Genomic DNA, 18,850 nt, shown 5'->3' with positions numbered 1-18,850 from the left:
CCTTAGAAAAATTTTCCTATGTTTAAATAATAAATATATGCCCCAAAAGACTTCTACTCCACTTGTCGAATTATCATTTACTGAATAATTGAAAGCAAGAAAACAAAAGGAAGTTATCATATCAATCATCAACACTTTTTTTTAAATTTCAATGATATGAAAGCTAAAAGTCTAGAACAGGAAAGGGAAATCTGTTTTGAATTTTTTTTATATTAAACAAAGAAGTGTTTGCCTTTGCTTACTGCTGATGTTGTGTGACACTGCCATCTAGCAGGCTATCAGAAGAAGTCAGGTCTTAATCCTACACTAGGGAGAGAGGTATGATGGGAGAATTTCTAAAAACAAATCAGAGATTTTTCCATTTCTTCCAACTGGCTTCTTGCATATAAGCACGTGATCTAAAATTCTGTATGCAAGCCCACAGAAGTCTGCAACATCTACAGAGAAACAACACACTATCAGAGACCAAAGACTATTATTAAAAGTAAAACAAAGACTTGGTTGAAGTTTGCATGAGACTAAAATACAGTTCCTTTGCATTTTCCAGGGTAATCTTTTGGCTTTGCTTCCTTTCTACCTTACAGTTTAAGAAAATAAAGTTTTCTTGTGGGCTTTAAGATTGGAAACTCTCTCTTGAGTCTGCAAACTGTTAATTCTGCAAGTTACAGCTACTTACCTGTAACTCGGTGTCAGACAAGATAACTTGATGGAATTGAGGCTTGTGATTCCTGGTTGTCTAGCATGAAAGAGGCAGCAAGCAGTTTAAGTTTGGTTTCTCCATCTTGGTACAGTTACAAGGTAAGATGTCCAGTACTGCATTCCACATGCCAAGGCACCATAGATGGGCTTCCTAGGCCCAATTCTGCCACAGGCTGGCTCCCTGCAAGCATTCCCTCAGAAAATGTGTCTCAGAAAGGAACCTGTTCCTCTGTCTCCTTTTTTGGACTTTTTAACGTCAGATTCAAATCATCCTTTCTGTTGTTTGAACAAAATTTTCTAAAGAAGTTCAAACCATGACAGAAGTATTTATCTTGAGATTCTATGAAATTTTTAGACCAAAACTTTCAGTCATAAAAAGACAAAAATTCTTTAGATTCTTTAGTATTCCCAGCAGAAGCGCTTTCCTACCTGTTGCCCCATTCTCTCAGAAACTGCAATTAAAGATTTTCAAACCACTAATAAGAATTTTGTATATGCTCTTATTTGTAAAGTTCTTACATTTGTTTTCCTCTCCCACCTTCCTTTTCAAAAGCTTGCTTTTAAAGGACAAAAAAAAAATCAATTTGCTACTATTTTCCAGATTTTTCAATTCGTTTTCTCAGTATGTTGCTACTCTTCTCTCCATTTACAAGTACAGCAGGTTTCCATGAGAAACAAAGGGAACAGTGAGTAAAAGCCTGTCAGCAGTGCTATGGACAACCCTCTGCCCTGCCAGAAGGCCTCCCAGGGTTAGAGAGGTAGGCTGGAGAGGAAGCCCTTTTGGGGAACACCAGGCAATATTTGCAAGAGGGAGCAACTGGCACTTCTGCTTTACACAGAAGGAGAGATCCACTTGAGTAGGGGCCAACATTTCAGCCTAAGAAGAATCTGCCTCCCTTGGGAGTGGTGCTGCCTTTGCAGGCACCTTGGCAAGGAGAGGTGTTCTGTTGCTGCACGTGCTGGCTCTGCTCCCTCCCGAGGGAGTCACCCACATACAGTACCTCAAATTGCAAAAATTTGGGATGTTTGTATTTTACAATATGTTCACTAGTTTTTGCTGGGGCAAATATTTTAATTTTCCTTTTCTCAAACATAACTATTTTTATTTTTGCTTCATTGTGTTCTAACAGATTTTGACAAAACTGAAGGCTACTGAATAATTTCATAATTAATATCTGCATAATTGCCACCTAATTCAGTGAGAATGCTGATGCATAATTTAAAACAGCTGTGCCAGATAATCACAAGCCTTAGCATGAGACAGCCTGTTGATCTTATATTTCTTTTCAGACACAGCTTATGAATGTTTCACTCTTCTATTGGATCTCTCCTTTAATTTTTCCTTCCTGGTAAAAGGTCATAATACCTGTTGTCACTAAATAACATCTTTAAGCAGCATTCTCTGTAATGCTATTTTAATGCTGTCAGTCTCTGGTCCATTTTCATTGCTACAGAATATAAAGCCATGTACTGTTCTGAACTGATGTAATGTGAGCAAGACTCACATCATTTGGAATCATTTGGAATTTTGTAATTGTCATCTAATAACCAGGAACTAAGCAAGCACCAACTGAGCTTGAGGACACAGATTAGGACACAGAAACACTGCTGTCTTAACCCCCTGTGACACTCAATGAGGTAATAAAACCTAGTCAGTAAGCCAACAAAGCCTGCAGATCCCTTCACGTGATCACCCAATGCACGCTCAGGTCATCTGCTCACCAGGGTTTTAGTACCATTTTGGCTAAGGTCTCCTGCCTGTCATCCAGCTGCCAGTTCAGAAGTAAGTGTGCATATTTGCCTGTAGGTCCTGTATTGCATCTGCCAAGCTTGTGAAAATGTCTTGGATAACCTAGACATCCAAGGTTATCTTAGGATAATCTTAAACGTCACTAGACACATGTTTAGGCAACTGAACCAAGCCCTGTGAGACTTCTGAAGGACAAGCCAGACTACTTTCTAGACTTCATCTGACTGGGCCAATAAACTTCACAGTCTACAATGAGTACTTAAACTTGTATCTTGCATGTAGACACTGACACTCAGACACCAACACTTAAATGTTTTAATTCTGGGCTAAGTCCTAACGTTTTAATTCTTGCAGGACTCACCAAGGCATACATATAAATGAAACAGTAGTAAGGCTTTCTACTTAGAAATTTAAAGCCCTCCCAAGCAGGTGTTGCCATTATTTAAAATTGAACTTCAACCCTAAAATTCAGAATAACACCTCTCTCAAATAATGTTAGGATAAATCATCCTCTGTTAAACCATCTTTGGTGTGCAGGGTAGAGAAGTCACATCTTTCTGCATTTGCATTAACATGAACATCCCCTCCAAGTGGGCTCTACTTAATCTTTCCCTAAGTTTCTAATCCTGTACTTGCTTACAAAGCAAATAGCAAAACAAGAAGAGAAACAAACTTCCAAATAATTTTCCTTAAGACCTATGTCTTTTCTATAATCCTGAAATTACAGCACTGTACATTCTTAGCCCAAAATCATCAATAAACACTACTCTTTCCCTCTACAACTACCTAAATGGAGGTTACATCAAGGTGGAGGTTGGTCTCTTCTCCCAAGTAACAAGTGATAGGATGACAGAAAATGGCCTCAAGTTGCACCAGGGAAGGCTTAGACTCGATATTAGACAGTTTCTTCATGGAAAGGGTTGTCAAAATACTGGAACAGGCTGTCCAAAGCAATGGTGGATTCACCATCCCTGGAGGTATTTAAAAATGTGCTGCACTTTGGGACAAGGTTTAGTGGTGGACTTGGCAGTCCTGGGTTAACGGTGGACTCTACGATCTTAGAGGTCTTTTCCAACATAAATGATTCTGTGATTCTACCTGTGGGAGAAGCTGAGCAGGTAACAGTTTCTTTGCTTGCTGGAGTATTGCTAGTCCACTAGCTACAGAAGTAACAATTAAAAGCTTTGGTAAAGTTCTTTGAAGTATATATTTAACACATAAAGACCATATTAATATTTAAATAAGACTTTCACATAACTCTGTCCACATGCATGCACTAGAGGGAGCTATGACCAAACCCTCCATATACATGCCCTAACACTGCTTCTCATGATCATTTCACACTACTTGGAACTTTGCTCCTAGAAAACGCTGTCAGCATCCCAAAACGCCTGAACATAAGGTCATTAAGGATCTATCTCTGAAGCGCATTTAAGCAGCTGAGGTTTCAAGCCCCATTCTGAAGGGAATGGCTGGAGCAACTGTGAAGGGGGGAAGAAGGAAAAGGGGAAGGGCCTCTCACCTCTGACCAGACATGCTCCTGGACTCCTCACGTACCTTTGGAAGCCCACCTGCCTTTCACTGAAGAGCTGAAGTCCACCCCCTCCATATCCTCTCACCACAGCCTGGCAGATAAGAGTAAGCGGGGACACTCCCTTAAGGGATGTCCTCACACAGTGAACAGCATGACCACCAGCGCCTATATTAACATAGTCAGTTTTTTAATCAGGCTTCGTAAAACAGGGTTTGCAGCATTTTTGCTGCATCCTGTTTCCATTGCACTGAGCCAAAGCGATGCTCTTCCCCTCTGAAGTACACTGCAAGAAAATTATTTTGGTTTTAAAACCTACCCTTTGTAAGTCAGGAAAAGCAAGGGATTCCTCCCAATTTTCCATGTATTCTTAACTGATGTCACCCTGTACAGATGTACTACAGTATAGCCTTTAATCCTACACAATCTCCTCACATGCCTCGTGCCATACATTGAACACTCAATGCCCAGAGTTGCTGGCCAAGCATGACTGACTGTGCATGTGTCAATGCAGATACATTTTGAGCTGCTACTTGTGTTATTTTCTGAAAGAAAGGACGTACAGAAGACATGAAACAGAGTTCTTTTTTTTTTCAAAATACAAGCTGACAGCACATACTAAATAATTTACTGGACCCAACAGAGTTTTTAGGCTTTTCCAGCCATTAGCTGACTCTAACTTTTGGGATGTCGACTTTTCCTTTCCACTGGTGCTTCAAGGACACCAGGATCATCACACTCAATCCAAGGAAGACCAGACATTTTTCCCCATGTCAAAATACTAAGCCAAATTATACTAAGCTAAATGATTAAGCCCTGCTACAACCTTCTTTTCATGCCTAGCATTGTGAGTAGAAGTTGTGGGAGCTGAAATGGGACAGGTTGAAGTCTTCAGGTTGTAAAATTAAATACTTGGGAGTACCATACCAGAGGACACAAAGAACGTTATGATCATGAACAAAGTCATCTTAATTACCAAGTTAATAACCTGCTCCTGTTGTGTTTCTTGGGCTAAAAAAATACTGAGAGTTAGGACCACAGAGTTACTATGAGACCTTTCCTAGTGTTGTAGGTTTGTCTCCAATCTTAGGAGGCTGTAAATAAACAGAAAATTTGGGAGTTTTGTCTCTTATAAAGAAGAAGTAACTACTAACTACTTACCCTAGTTTGAAATACATTGTTTTTCTACAGTAGCTTTTAAAGACTCACAATGACTAACACAAAAACAAGAGTGAGAAAAAAAGACAGCGAAGGCACATGCTACAGAAGCCAATGAGAACAGCTGCCAGAGTGGGACTCATTTCCTCCACAGGCAGCAGTGCAGAGCTTTGGTAACATACCCACACTCCTTCCACAGGCAAGAGAAAGAGGCAGGACCCTCCAGGGCAATTTTACCCTGCCCTCATACGGACTTCTAGAAAAGCATATGAACTGAATGCCAAACTTCCAAATGGCTGAAGTTAAACAAGTGAAAACCCATCCTCCTGTTAAACCATCCATTAATTTCAGCATGGAGTTGTATGTATATACACACACAAATATATACCACTAAAAAACCAGACAGTTTCTATAAGTGCTGTTAAATTTAAAATGTTCTAATCCTCCAACGAAAACAAAATCTGCACTGGGAAAGGAGGGGCTCTGCCTGCCATCCTGCTAGATGAGAAATTGCATTAAGGCACACCTATATCTTTGTGGCACTAGTTACTTGTGTGAAAGTGTTCCTATTAACTGATTACTGGTCCTTTTGTAGGCATACATACATTCTACCTTCAGCCACAGTTGGCCCCTCTGGCACTCAGGAGTGCGGGTGGTGGACCTGCCCCAGCTGCATTTCTGTGCTGGAGAGGGTCCCTAGCTGAAACCCTCCCCAAACCACCCCATTTTCTCATAGTCCCTTGGCATCTTCAAGCCCCTTTGTCACCACTTTGGGACCACAAAACTACACTGGATACCACCAGAAACTGTTCTGCTGCAGACACTGTTCTGGAAAGGACCGTGAAATACAACATTTGCCTGCTGCACTTTCAAGCATTTTTTACAAGCTAGCTCTCGGAAAAGTACGCACAAAACAACAACACTTTTGGTGAAAACGCTAGAAGCACAAATGCCACAATGTTGGCAAATAATGAACTTTAAAAAAATAAAAGAGAAAACGTACTGGTTTGTGTTTCTTCAAGGAAGTAGGGTGTATTTCAGAGGTAGTATATTTTTCATAAATTATTATAAATAAACTCTTGCAACAACTTCTATTTTTCCACGGGATACTCAAATAGTTTTGGGAATGACAGTAAAAAAAAAATAAACCTGCTGGTATAACATTGTTAAGCAAAATATTTTCACTGATTTCTTTCTAAGCCCTTGGCAAGTGGAGGGGAATGAATCAACAGGTGAGAATATCCACTGGGTCTGCAACAGCTTATTGGTCTGTCCAGGAGCAACACAAGGAAAGGTGATGGGGACACAGCCCTTTGCTTTCTCTTGTTGAGCAAATGTGCTTGCTTCCTCTTCAATCTGACCTCTCAGAACCTGAGGGAAAACACCTCTCAGGTGGAAGTGCTGGAGTATGGTTCCAAAGCAATGGAAAAGCCAGAGCGACCCAACAGCTGTGCAAATCCTTCCCCTGAGAGATGCCAGGTGCATTAGGGTGGAAATCTCTACAGCCCCCACAGAGGAGTCAAAGCAACGCACTATGGGCTCCAATAGATATGTCTTCCGTGGGAATCAGGTCATACAGGAGGAGGGGGAAACCTTACCAAAATGAAAATTGTTATTAACATAAACTGCAGAAGAAGAGGAGAAAGTATCATCTTTCCTAGACTGCCTCAGCCAATAACCCTCGGGTTCTTTCTAATAACATCCTTCCTTGGGGAAATATAATTACCAGGTTAAAGATACACTTTCAAACAGAAAGCAAGCATAGTCATAAATATCTTGAGTGCTGTTTAGATCACTAGCATTTATAGAAAACATTCAAATTTTTTCTTTTAATTTTTTTCCAGCTGCCTTGTCCTGGTTGTCATTTTTGACAGCTTCCATGCTTACAAATTAGTCACTTCCACACACCTCATGGAGAAGGCTACATGAACACACCTGAATGTTTGAAATCTGTGATGATCTTCCTTTTGAACTTAGGTGTTAATAATAAACTTTTGTAAGTAGTCCAGTACTACGGTGATTCTAACTCCAGCTGGGTTAATTACACAATAATTAGGTACAAACATCGCAACACAAAACACAGCTACATCATTATTTGCAACAAATGTTAACTCTAAATAAGTGCAACCTGTCCCACAAACACTTGCTATAAACGACTTAAAAATAAACGAAAATTTGATGGGGTAAACACAGAAATAAAAAAAAATTCTCCGGGAGAATTTTTTTTGTTAAAAAAAAAAATTAAAATAAAAATCTCAGCACTCATTTAGAGTTCAGGATCTTGTGAAAGAAAGCTTTAAAAGGAGCAAACCTGATTTGCTGTGGCTGTTGCGGCGAAGGGAACACTTGTTGCAGGAGTTGTTGCTGCAGAGACAGTGGCGGCCGTAGCGTTGTGCATCATGGGTACTTTCAGGAGGGGAACCATGGAAGCAATGAACAGGAGGGTGCAGCATTATGGTAAGAGAAGTGGTATTTTTGGCATGGTGAATATCAAGAGCGGCAAGCCATCATCATGGGTTAAACCGGCAGATGGCATGCAATCACAGTGCAAAGCGAGAAAGCGTGGCGGAGAAATAAAAAAAAGGGGAAAATAGCTTATTACAAGTACAATTAAAGGAAGGTTGTCAACACAATCAGCGATTCCCAGAAAAAAAGAGTAAGGACCACTGAAAATGTGACTGTTGTCTCTAAGAAGATTACTTGCACAAATGAGGTCTTTACCAAAATAGCCCGTTACCTGCGTATTGTTACATGGGTTATTTGTTTTACCCCAGTAAAGATATAAATCACTTCAAAATAAAATTCTACTACAAAAAGGCACAGTGGTTTGAACTGGGAAGAAAACTCATCAATGTTTATCTTAATTTTTAAACACAATTAAAAATTAATTATTTTCATGTAACTTCATTTTGAAGTAAGCCAGATACTCGCTGTCTTCCTTTATAATCCAATTTACGCATTTTTTCCTACTAGCACTGCGTAACTGTTTGACTTTATCAGAGTTAAATTACCATCTGCTTTGAGGCAAAAATCAGGAGAGGGATGATGATAATTTTCCTGATATAAATACTACTTTGTTTGATCTAAAAAAGCAAGATCGATTTTGTGAAAGTCACTGCTTTTGCTCATTTTAAGAATGAATTTTAATCAGCAGCTTCATGGGGGAATTATTAACTTGATGTTTTAAGGCTTGATATTTTAACCATTTTATCTGAGTAGGCCCAAAAAAGCCCAAAAGTAAAATCACTGGGATAGGGCTATAGCCTCTTAGAAGCTGTTGCATTGGACTTCACCCTTGCATGCCCAAAATGTTAATTTCAAGCTGCAAATATATTTAAAGGAGGAGTAAGATTCAGATCACGAGTTTCAACAGAACCTCTCTGGATCAAAGTAGGCATTTCTGGGAAACGCTGATAAAACTTTCTAACACACAGCAAAGGAGAAATAGGCACACCACTATGAAACTTTAAAACACTGATGAAAATTTGCTGGCTTTTTCCAGTATTTTATGATTTTATAGTACTAGCCAATATAAAATATAAAGAGAAATAAAACTTTGAAAACTGAAAAGCAGACTGGAATTCATGGTATTATGCTTTTGCAGTGTAGTTGTTATAGCAGGTGATATCACATCTAAACTGCAGCTTTCATCTACAAATCTAAACACTCTGCGAAGTCAACCAGAAGGACAAGCGAACCTTTAATTCTAGTCAGTGTCTAAATCTTGCCTAGGATTTTTGAAACAAGTGAACATACATCATATACAGTATGAAAAAGAGATCAATAAAGAAATTTGGAACCTACCAATACTGGTAGCGGGTGTCATGCACAAAACTGACCCTGCGTGTCATGCAATGATAGGTGAAAAAAGTGGATAAAGGGAAGAAACAGGTTAGCCGTTTAGAGTTAACATTCAAACTGAGATTCAAGCATAACCACAGAGAAGTAAGTTAGTTAAATGAAACTGTAAGGTCATTCATAGGTTTGCTTTAACACAAAAAGGTGATTGTGTTCTTACTAAAATCCTAAATATACTGTGTGATTTTTGGCATATTTCTGTGCATATTCAAGATACTTCATAAACTTTTTTACTTATTAATTTTATCATTTCACATAGTACTTTTGTAGCAACAAGTTTTTGTTTATAGAAACATCTTTGATTAAAGGTCACGGTATTTGGGAATTTTAGAACTCATTGCATAATTCAGACAGCTCAATATTGCGCAGATCAACATTCACCAACTTTCTGACATGCATCAGAGAAAGAAGTTAAAATGAAATTAAGACGCTATTATTCTGCAGGGGCTTTGCCAATTTTGCGTTTGATGTTAATGTACCCATTCTTAACACAATTGGAGGTGGAACGGTGCTTCTGAAGAAAATAAACACTACTTTGACAATTCCCCAAGCTAAACACCTCGAAGTGTGTAACGTTGCAGCAGAAGGCTCCCAGTGCACCTCAGAGTGTGGAAGCACTGCTTGCCTGGAATGCTTAACCTTTCTGGAAAAGACCAAATGGAAAAAAACATCAGCATATTCAGTACAGTACATACAGCAAGCTGGTGAAGGTACGCAGGGAAGGAGACTGGTCCCAGATACATGCATATTTGACACAAAGCCGAATATGCTTCCCGTATTCCTGCTTAATTACTACCACAGCACCTTACAGGATTCTGCAGTACTGGTGTAACTATGAATGACCTTACCCAAGAACAGTTCCCAGAGAATACACAAAGTTCCTCCTCTAGAGGCTATAGAAACACTAACAAACAGCAATGGAAAGAGAGAAAAGATCTCTTGTTTTTAAGATAGTTCACCAAACAATAAGGAGAAGGTGACAAAGCAATCAAACTGATGTAAAACAAACAAAGTGCAGAACTTTGGAGGTAAGCCATGCTAAGTCAAGCCCCACACTTTTTGTTAGGGGAGCCAGTGGTTAAGAAAGCAGAGGAGTTATATAAAACAATTAAGTTTTATATATATTCCAGCAGCAAAACTTGTTTTAAAATTTAATACACATACACACACACACACACACACACACACACACAAGGAACACGTTTGAAAATTATACCAGTTTAGAAAATACCACATAATCATTTAATGCAACAGATAATGTCATGCATTGCTCCTTAGACCTGGGTGGTATGACAGTCCTTACACCCGCCAAATCCAACCTTCCCAGGAAACGTGGGAATATCAGTGCAGCATCTTTAATGGAAAACTCATGACACCCACTCATATAGAGGGGGTTTCCCTTTCCTAACCTTGTCCCATACCCCACTTCTCTCTCTAATATCCTTTCCAGGTGCTGATGGTGTTTGAGAAGACCAGGAGGTTCATCACTTTTGAGAAAGGTTTTCTACTCTGGGGCTTGGGCTCCATCTGCTGTGTTACACTTCTGTTTCTTTTTTTTTTCCATGCACTTGTTTTGGGGCTTGCCAACAACCTGGCCTGTAAGGTTTACTTCCAAGATCCACACTTCTTACCATCAGAAATTTGTCAGATAAAACTATAATTACAACCATTAGCTGGAAAGAGGGACACACAATAAAAGTACAAAAAGTGAGCTACTTAAGGAAGCATGAACACTCCAAAAGTCTGGAAAATATCCAAATGCTCTTTCACTGAAAAAGGTTTAAACTACTGTATTTTCCATAGTTAATTTGAAGTCCTTGGCAATTGCAAATAATAGCAATAAGCCCCAAAAGGGAGTGCTTAAGAAGGAAAAACACCTATTGTGCTGCAAATTCTCAGGGTTTCAATGTAAAATAAATTTGTGGAAATTTCGGCATGTTTGTAAGCACAGGGCAGTCTTCCATTCATGTCCAAATAGGCAGTCTCACGTTTGTTTTTTTTTCCCCCAAACACTCCCATAAATGTCAATGTGTTTTCTGCCACAGATATTCTAGTGCACCAATGTGCTAAAAATACAGCATGCTATAACTTACTATTACAAATACGGGGGCAGGCTCCAAGGTTGTTACTGAGGCCTTATAGAAAAATTCCATGAAGTCAAAGCCATCTGTGTTTGCTTTTTATCTTTAAAAACATATGGGAATGCTGATAGATTGGGAAATCATCATGTGTTGTGTTTCATTCCTTGTTTTACCGACATTCTTTCTATAAACTAAACTAACATTGCTGAAATGTCAAACGCATTTGTAAACACGTAGTTTTAAATCATTCTGGAAGTTCACACTGGATAACATTCTGATACTAAAATATATTATTAGTCAATTATGAATGAAATTGCAGAATTCCTTAGGCAGGATATTTACCTTTGGGAAGTTTGGAGTGGGGGTGACTGACATAATTTAAAGGGTTATGTTGTTACTGTTTACACAAGCACCTAGCACATTCCTTTTCTCACAGTGTTAAAGAGAAGCTCTGCCACCAGCCATGGTGCTCTGATTTTTACAGATGAGCACTGAAATGTAAATTGCATTCACTCATCTTCAGATCATCCTTATGAGGAAGTGTAACCCCAGCTATGAGCTGCAAATGCTAGGAAAAGTTCTAGTGGTGTTCCAAAATGAGAACCACAAAAATGCATCTGATGCCTCAAAGCCCTTTAGTGCAGTTACAGGAAGCAATGTGTTTTGCCAGTATTGACTGGAAGGTTATGGCTGGTGTTCCCCTTCTCAGGGTGCTCGTGTGCAGCTGGGGCAATCCCCACGGCTGCACAACAGCAGCCAAGGGAGCAGGAGGAGGCTGTGGCATCTCTGGAGTGTGATGCTTTTCCCAGCGTTTTTGTTAGCGGAACTTTGCCCTCTTGTCATCTAGGTGAGTGCTGGCAGATACGAGTCAAAATCCAGCCAATTTAAGGTAGGCAAAAAAGGGGCAAACTCTGGACAATGATGAGCAAGGCTGTGAATGTGCAAAAATGCAGCTTAACGGCATGCTGAAGTTTCTCCTTGAATTGTCATCCTGTGCAAGAGGAATTAAAATAACATGTAATTATCTGTGCAGACTTCACCTCAAGTGGGGCAGGGAGCAGTTAAGTGCAACTGCCTGACTTGGAGCTACCTAAGGAACACGATATTGGTTCAATGTGGGTACAACATACCTGTTGGGATAAACGCTGCATGTTGCTGCAACTGAGCATTGGCAAGAGCCTGTTGATAGTGCAAGACACTGGGATTGAAAACGGCACTGGCACCATTGCTTTTTTCAAGTGCTTGTCTCTTTGGTAAAGGGTGAAGAACACCAGGAGGAAAGGCCTGTAAATAAGAAAGTTAGTTAAAATGACGCCATTTTTAAGACGTTGTCTGTAACATATATACAAATATGAAAACTTAGTATTTTTTAAAGCGGCTAAAGATGCCTTGCCATGCATATTAACTCAAAGCACAGCAATGTAAAATGAGTGAAATTTTGTTATTGATAGCAAAAGCATGGTACTATTAACCTAAAACTGTAGCAGCACAACTACTGAAAAGAAACGTTTGCTTTAAAGCAACGAAAATGGCATTGCCTTTAAGTAGGTTTTCAAATATTACAGGGAGAAAAAACCACTTGTGTTTCATTGCCAAGTATTTTCTTTTTTTTTTTAATTTAAATATCATTTCCTATTATTATACAGATTAATGGATTACGTTACACGTTTTTAATTACAAAAGCAGTTTTATCTCAATTCAACTTTTCATGAGAGATTTAAAAAAGATGAAACTGTGTTAGGAACCAAACTAAATAGTCTGCGGTTTATTACGTATGAGAATGAGATGGATAAATAGAGCTTCCGGTAAATTAACGAGTATGTGAAATCATTTCCGGTTGATGTTTGAAAAGTAAAGCGATACAAATTTCATTAGTTGCTTCTCTGAAGGAAAAAAACCCCAAAAACCAAAACCAACCAAACAAACAAACAAAAAAAAAGCTACATGCAAAGCAAAAGGTGAAAGGTCAAAGTACCAGGTCTACAGTTGCTTCGAGAGGTCGCTTCATTGCTTTGGCAGTCGACTGAGTCTTTTAATAACAGGCAGCGAGCACATGATGGCAGTGGGCCAATGGGAGTCAAGCGAATTAACATACAGGTAAACAGCAAGCAGAGGTGCATCATGGGAACGGCATTGCATTTGTGGATAGGTGAGAAGGAAAAAAATATTCTGAATGCAATATACAACATACAAAACACTAGGCATGCACAACAACAAAAATGTCTTCTAAAGAAATGAATATTACATTTTGAATTAGTACCGAAGCAAAAATGCATCTACTATACCTTAGTTAAAAGCATATAAGAGAGTAAAATATAGATGTTTGAAATTCAGGAAAGTTGAGTAAAACAGCAGCTTGCAGACACTATTAAGCATCATATAAACACTTCACAGAGATGCAAAAAGTTTTAAGGATACGCCTATAGGAATTCCTGATAAGTTAGTTAAGTCACATTTCAAAGTGGCAAAATTGATTTGGGAGGCTACATTTTCAAATGTAAAGCACTAGTGAAAGTTGTAACGCATTATGAATGCTATTAACATCAGTGCTTACAAGGCAAAGGTATTTTCATTTAGAGGAGTGAATCATTGAATGGATTTGGGATTCAAAATGAGAGAGGCTCTCCTTTGCCAATGTCTAGTTACACTAACTTATCATTAATTCCTTTTTTTTCCTCCTATAGCTGGGTCATTTTTGTAGATTTTTTTCCTTGTAACTTACCACATTACATTGAGAGGGAAAAAAGGCTTTCAGAACTGAAAACCTACTTGAAAACACACTTTCTAAGTTTTGCTACAATCTTCAGTACTAGCTTCAGGTCAGGAGCAGGGAGTAAAAATAATGCTCCCAGTTCATAAGTGAACATTAACCTAAGAGTTACGATATTAGTCCAGCATTATTAATTTTTTAAAAGAAAGTATCTAGGCATAGTACATAGGTATATACATTTATGTATATTTTCATAACAAGATCAAACTTATGGCTGATATGATGGCATTCTGTAAAAATCTTTCTCATATAAAATATTACTTTCAAGTTTTATAACTTAAACAATTCTTAAAAACATTTAGAAAGGAAAGAAAAATTTATTTAGAAATCAAAATTTTTGCTTTTGTTTTTTAAACACAGGCTGGTATTTAGCTCTTTTTAGAATATACGGACTATGTCGACCTTGAAATCAGTATGTGGAAATAGGGAACAAAAGTGGGGGAAAAAAAAAAGGACAAGGCATAAAATGCCTGCATAGAGCTTGTGGTCACAAGGTTAGCTAGTGTCAACAGGGTATTTTGCAGAATAGTCCTCATTTTGCTTATTCCTTGTTCCTGTCTCTGTTGCATGAGTCTTCTCCACACCAACCACATCTCTCCTTTGGCACTTTTCTGCATTACATATCCTGATCTGTAGGATCTGCTCATCTGTCTGTGTCCAAGACCCAGACATAACAAGAAACACCTGGTACAAAATTAGGATCTGGACAGACTTCTGTCTAAGCAGGGCACTGTGCAGCCAAGGTGTGATACCTGCCACAGGTACCACTGAGAGGGCATCACTCTGCCTGTATGGGGCACAGCCTCAGATCCACTCTGCCTTCAGCACAGACCCAAGTCTACACAGAGGTGAAGCAGTACAACTGAATTCAGCATTATGCAATGATGAAGTCCACAAATTCAAATCAACATCACTAAGAGTAAAGCATTTCAGTTAATTACATTTATTATCCAAATGCAGATCTTATCTAATCTCACTTGTGAACTTATTATCTGTTTATTATCACCTTTCTCCAATTCTTCTCCATGCTCTTCTTAACCTCATCTCCCTACTTTGAAGTTTTTTGCTGGCTCTCCCCTCAACTTTCACAGCAAGTTCAGTCTCACAGTTTTCTCAACCCAAAGGCTTTAATTTGATCTGTTTCTAAGCCTACTCATCAACCTCGTTTCCACATAGTCTCCCACTCTTTTCAGGCTTTCAAACTGCTCATTTTTCTCCCCTACAGTCATATTTTCTTTTATTTCATCCTGATAGTAAAATTTCCTTTGCCTCTTTCTGTTCCGTCAGGTTATCTCCTTAACATTTGATCTCCTACATAACTAACAACCAAAAAAATCAATAGCTACAGGCTGGAGAGAAAAAGGCTATGGAAAGGAAATAAAGATAATAATAAAAATTATCAAAGATCCAAGGCATAGTATTTGTCTGCCATATGTCATGTTGGCAAATTATAATGTCTCCTGGAATACAAGTAAGATCTACACAGCAGTGGCCTCCACGGATATGCAAGGAGCTCCTGACTAAATTCAAACACAAGAAAGAAAGCACACAAGAGGTAGGAGCAGGGACAGATGGCTCAGGAGGAACTGGGACACAGCCTGAACATGCAGGGATATGTCAGGAGAGTCAAAGATCACCTGGAGTTGAATCTGGCAAGAGATGTGAAAGCCAACAAGAAGGGCTTCTCCAAGTGCATCAGCAACAAAAGGAAGACTAGAGAAAATGCGTTTCCACTGCTGAATGGGGCAGGCAACCTGGTGATACAGGACACTGAGAAGGCTGAGGTTCTGACAATCCTTTCCATCTCCATCTTTACTGGCAAGACTTGTCTTCAGGACAGTGGGAGACCAGTAGGAAAGTCTGAAGTGAAGATTTATCCTTGGAGGAGGATGATCAGGCTAGAGCACATATAAACAAGCCGGATGTACACAAATCCATAGGAACTAACAGCATGCACTAACAGATGGGTGCTGAGGGAGTTGGCCAATGTCATTGCAAAGTTACTCTTAATTATCTTTGAAAGATCCCACCGACTGGGGGAAGTTCCCGAAGATTGCAAGAAGGTAAATGGTACTCCTATCTTCAAAAAGAGCAGGAAGGAAGGTCTGAGGACTCACAGGTTGGTCAACCTCACCTCAGTCTCTGGGAAAGCAATCGAGCAAATCCTCTTGAAAACCATCTGCAAACATATGAAAGCCAAGATGGTGATGGGAAGTAGTCAGCATATATTTGTGAAAGGGAAATTGTGCTTAAAAGCCTTCTATGATGAGACTGGCTTGGTGGGTGAAGTGAGATCAATGGATGTTCTTTCTCTTGACTTCGAAAAGGTTTTCAACACCACTTCATCCTCATAGACAGCCATATTTAGTATGGGCTAAATGGGAAACAGGTGGACTTCCAGTGCTCTAAAACTCGGAGGAGTGGTTGATACAGAAGATAGATGTGCTGCCACATAGAGGGACCTAGAAAGTCTGGAGAAACGGCACAGAGGAACTTCACTAAGTTCAAGAAAGAGAAATACCAAGTCTCATACCTGGGGAGGAACAGCCCCAAGCACCAATACACACTGTCGGCCACCAAGGTTTGGTAGAAAAGACCCTCAAGACCTTGGCGGACACCAAGACAGTAATGTGCCCTCACAGCAAAGGCAGCTGACAGCATGCTGGGCTGCATTAGGAAGAGCATCACCAACAGGTGCAGAGAGGTGATCCTTCCCCTCTACTCAGCACTAGTGAGGCCACATATGGAATGCTATGTCCAAGTCTGGGCACCCCAGTACAAGAAAGGTATGGACACACTAGAAAACAGTCCCACAAAGAGCCCAAAAAATGATGAAGGGACCTGAAGCACCTCTTACCTGGGGAAAGGCTGACAGAATAGAGACTTTTTAGCCTGGAGAAGAGAAGATACAGGGGGAAATCTCATCAATGTATACAAATACCTAACAGCAGGGTAAAGATGGGGCAGGGAACAAATGTCGATACAAGAAATTCCATTTAAATGTAAGATTTTATATAAAGGAAGTATTTCTTTTTACTGGTAGTATGGAGCAGGTTGTCAGGAGAAGTTGTGGAGTCTCCATCCTTGGAGGCGTTATTAAGCCAAACAGACATGTACTGGGCAATCTACTCTAGCTCACCCTGCCTGAGCAGGGGAAATGAGCTAGGTGATCTCCAGAGGTCCCTTCCAATACCAACTATGAATTCACATTTTCATTTAGGCTGTACAGTCTTCAGTGATGTTTTATGCTCTCTGAAGCACCATATGAATATTTGGAGTTCCACAAGCACAATGACAGGTAACACTCTCTTCTAATGCATTTTCACATTTAACCTATATGTGTACCTCTTTTACGGTGGCTTCCCCCTTTCTTTTTACATGATTAGGTGACCTAGTATATCTGAGTACAAATTTCTAACCCTTAGCGTACAGAAACACAGATAGTGCACGTTCTGAAAAGCGGCAGAATGCAGAACTCATTGACCTCCAACAGTCTTACCAGCTTTGCCTACAGTGCTCCAGGCCTATCTATGCACAACTCTCATCTATATAAGTACCTTGGGCTCCCCTGGGAAGGAAAACCTCTTGGACACAATTTCAACCTGTGAGCAACCTGCAAGTGAACCCTATAGGCAAGCATATGTATTTTTCCCTTTTGCTCTCTAGATCCAACTGAGTATTCTTAGTCATTCTTGGGTGGCCTTGCAGTCATGTAAGGCCATTTCTACCACTTTTTTGTTGTTATTGGCATTCTGGTGATTTTTCATTCACTCTATCTGATTATTTCAAGTCTATATTAAGCAAAAAATAGTTGAATTGCAAAGAATCTTGTCTGCTAGCCTAAATGTGCCATTAGAATATTTTGTACAAATTTTTCTGCAAAAAGTTACTCTGTTCTGCTGCCTTCTCCAGTGACATTAGACTGCTAATATTTCAATTCTGTGTTTCCAATGATGCTTCATCTTGCTTTGAGGCTAATGCAACTCCAGTTAAGGCTTATTTAAAATCACAGAATATATATACAACCATTACTGAAGTGCAAAAAAACCCCATAATCCACTCATCTCTCTCCTTTCTTCTTTAGTATAGTGCCTAGAAATACCACACTCTCTAAATGAACAATAAATATTGCACAACAGAAGCTAATCAGAATACAAACCCAACCTTCTTTGCTTTAATTTCCAGATGGTATTCAATTTCTGCAAGCACAGGAAACTTTAACTAAAAATCATCCAATTTGAAACACAGACTGTTAGAGTATCAGAGAAAAAATATTAAAACTTAAGAAATATTATTCTGTTTGGTGGCTTATGTTCTTGCATAACTTACCCTTTGTCCCTCAAAAAAGTCTGGTCTTTGCTATTGGCTAAATACAATAGCTTTGGGTAGTTATATACTGTACTGCATTGTGTTTCTGGTAAGCTTTTTACCCAGAGAATAACTGTATTGTCTATAACTATTGTATGCACTGCCCACAAGTCCACAAACCACATCTGCTTAATTATTCGTCCACTGCCAGCAACGAGGACAATGATTCTTCGATTTGCTGCCAGCAGTTTTGTCTCCCAATTCAGATCTTGCATGTTTGATTTATTTAACTTTATCAATACCATTCTAAATTTATCAACTTTCCTGGTAGCAACTATAAGAGGGATCCAATACTGGTAAATGGATGGGTTGACTTGTCTGAACAGTTTTAAGTAAGAGGTTAAAATATTGGAAAATAAAAGCCCTCAATCTGTTTTCTTCTGAGTGTAGCTACAATGTTTTTTCTTAATGATTTCCCTTTTACTTTACTACTTTTAAACCCCATGATTCAAGTAACTGGCCCATGACAGTGGGAGAGGCAAGAAGTCTCTAGCCATGAGATTCATCTCACCAAAGTTCAAAAAGATACAGGCAACACTTTTTCGTCTTTTGGGATAGTTTTGTATCTACAGAGGGCAGTTCTTTCTCATCCTCAGACAGGCACTAATGGTAGAATAGAGCAGAGTGCTGGTTTT

The 18,850-nt window shown here is 39.3% G+C and overlaps 1 protein-coding gene across 1 annotated transcript in view; it reads right to left on the bottom strand.

Moving 5' to 3' along the window:
* MBNL2 (muscleblind like splicing regulator 2) overlaps positions 1 to 18,850 on the bottom strand; it is a 109,195-nt gene that overhangs the window by 10,543 nt on the left and 79,802 nt on the right. Inside the window, 5 exon segments of the mRNA XM_027741035.2 lie at positions 7,450 to 7,544; positions 8,943 to 8,978; positions 12,208 to 12,313; positions 12,316 to 12,361; positions 13,053 to 13,106. Of these exon segments, the coding sequence (XP_027596836.1) occupies positions 7,450 to 7,544; positions 8,943 to 8,978; positions 12,208 to 12,313; positions 12,316 to 12,361; positions 13,053 to 13,106 (337 nt within the window).

This window comes from Pipra filicauda, unplaced genomic scaffold (genome assembly GCF_003945595.2).
Source record: "Pipra filicauda isolate LSUMZ 115617 unplaced genomic scaffold, ASM394559v2 scaffold24_size8852520_pilon, whole genome shotgun sequence".
NCBI lineage: Eukaryota > Metazoa > Chordata > Aves > Passeriformes > Pipridae > Pipra > Pipra filicauda.
Note: the sequence above shows the minus strand (reverse complement) of the source record. Positions and strands in the feature narration are given on the sequence as shown.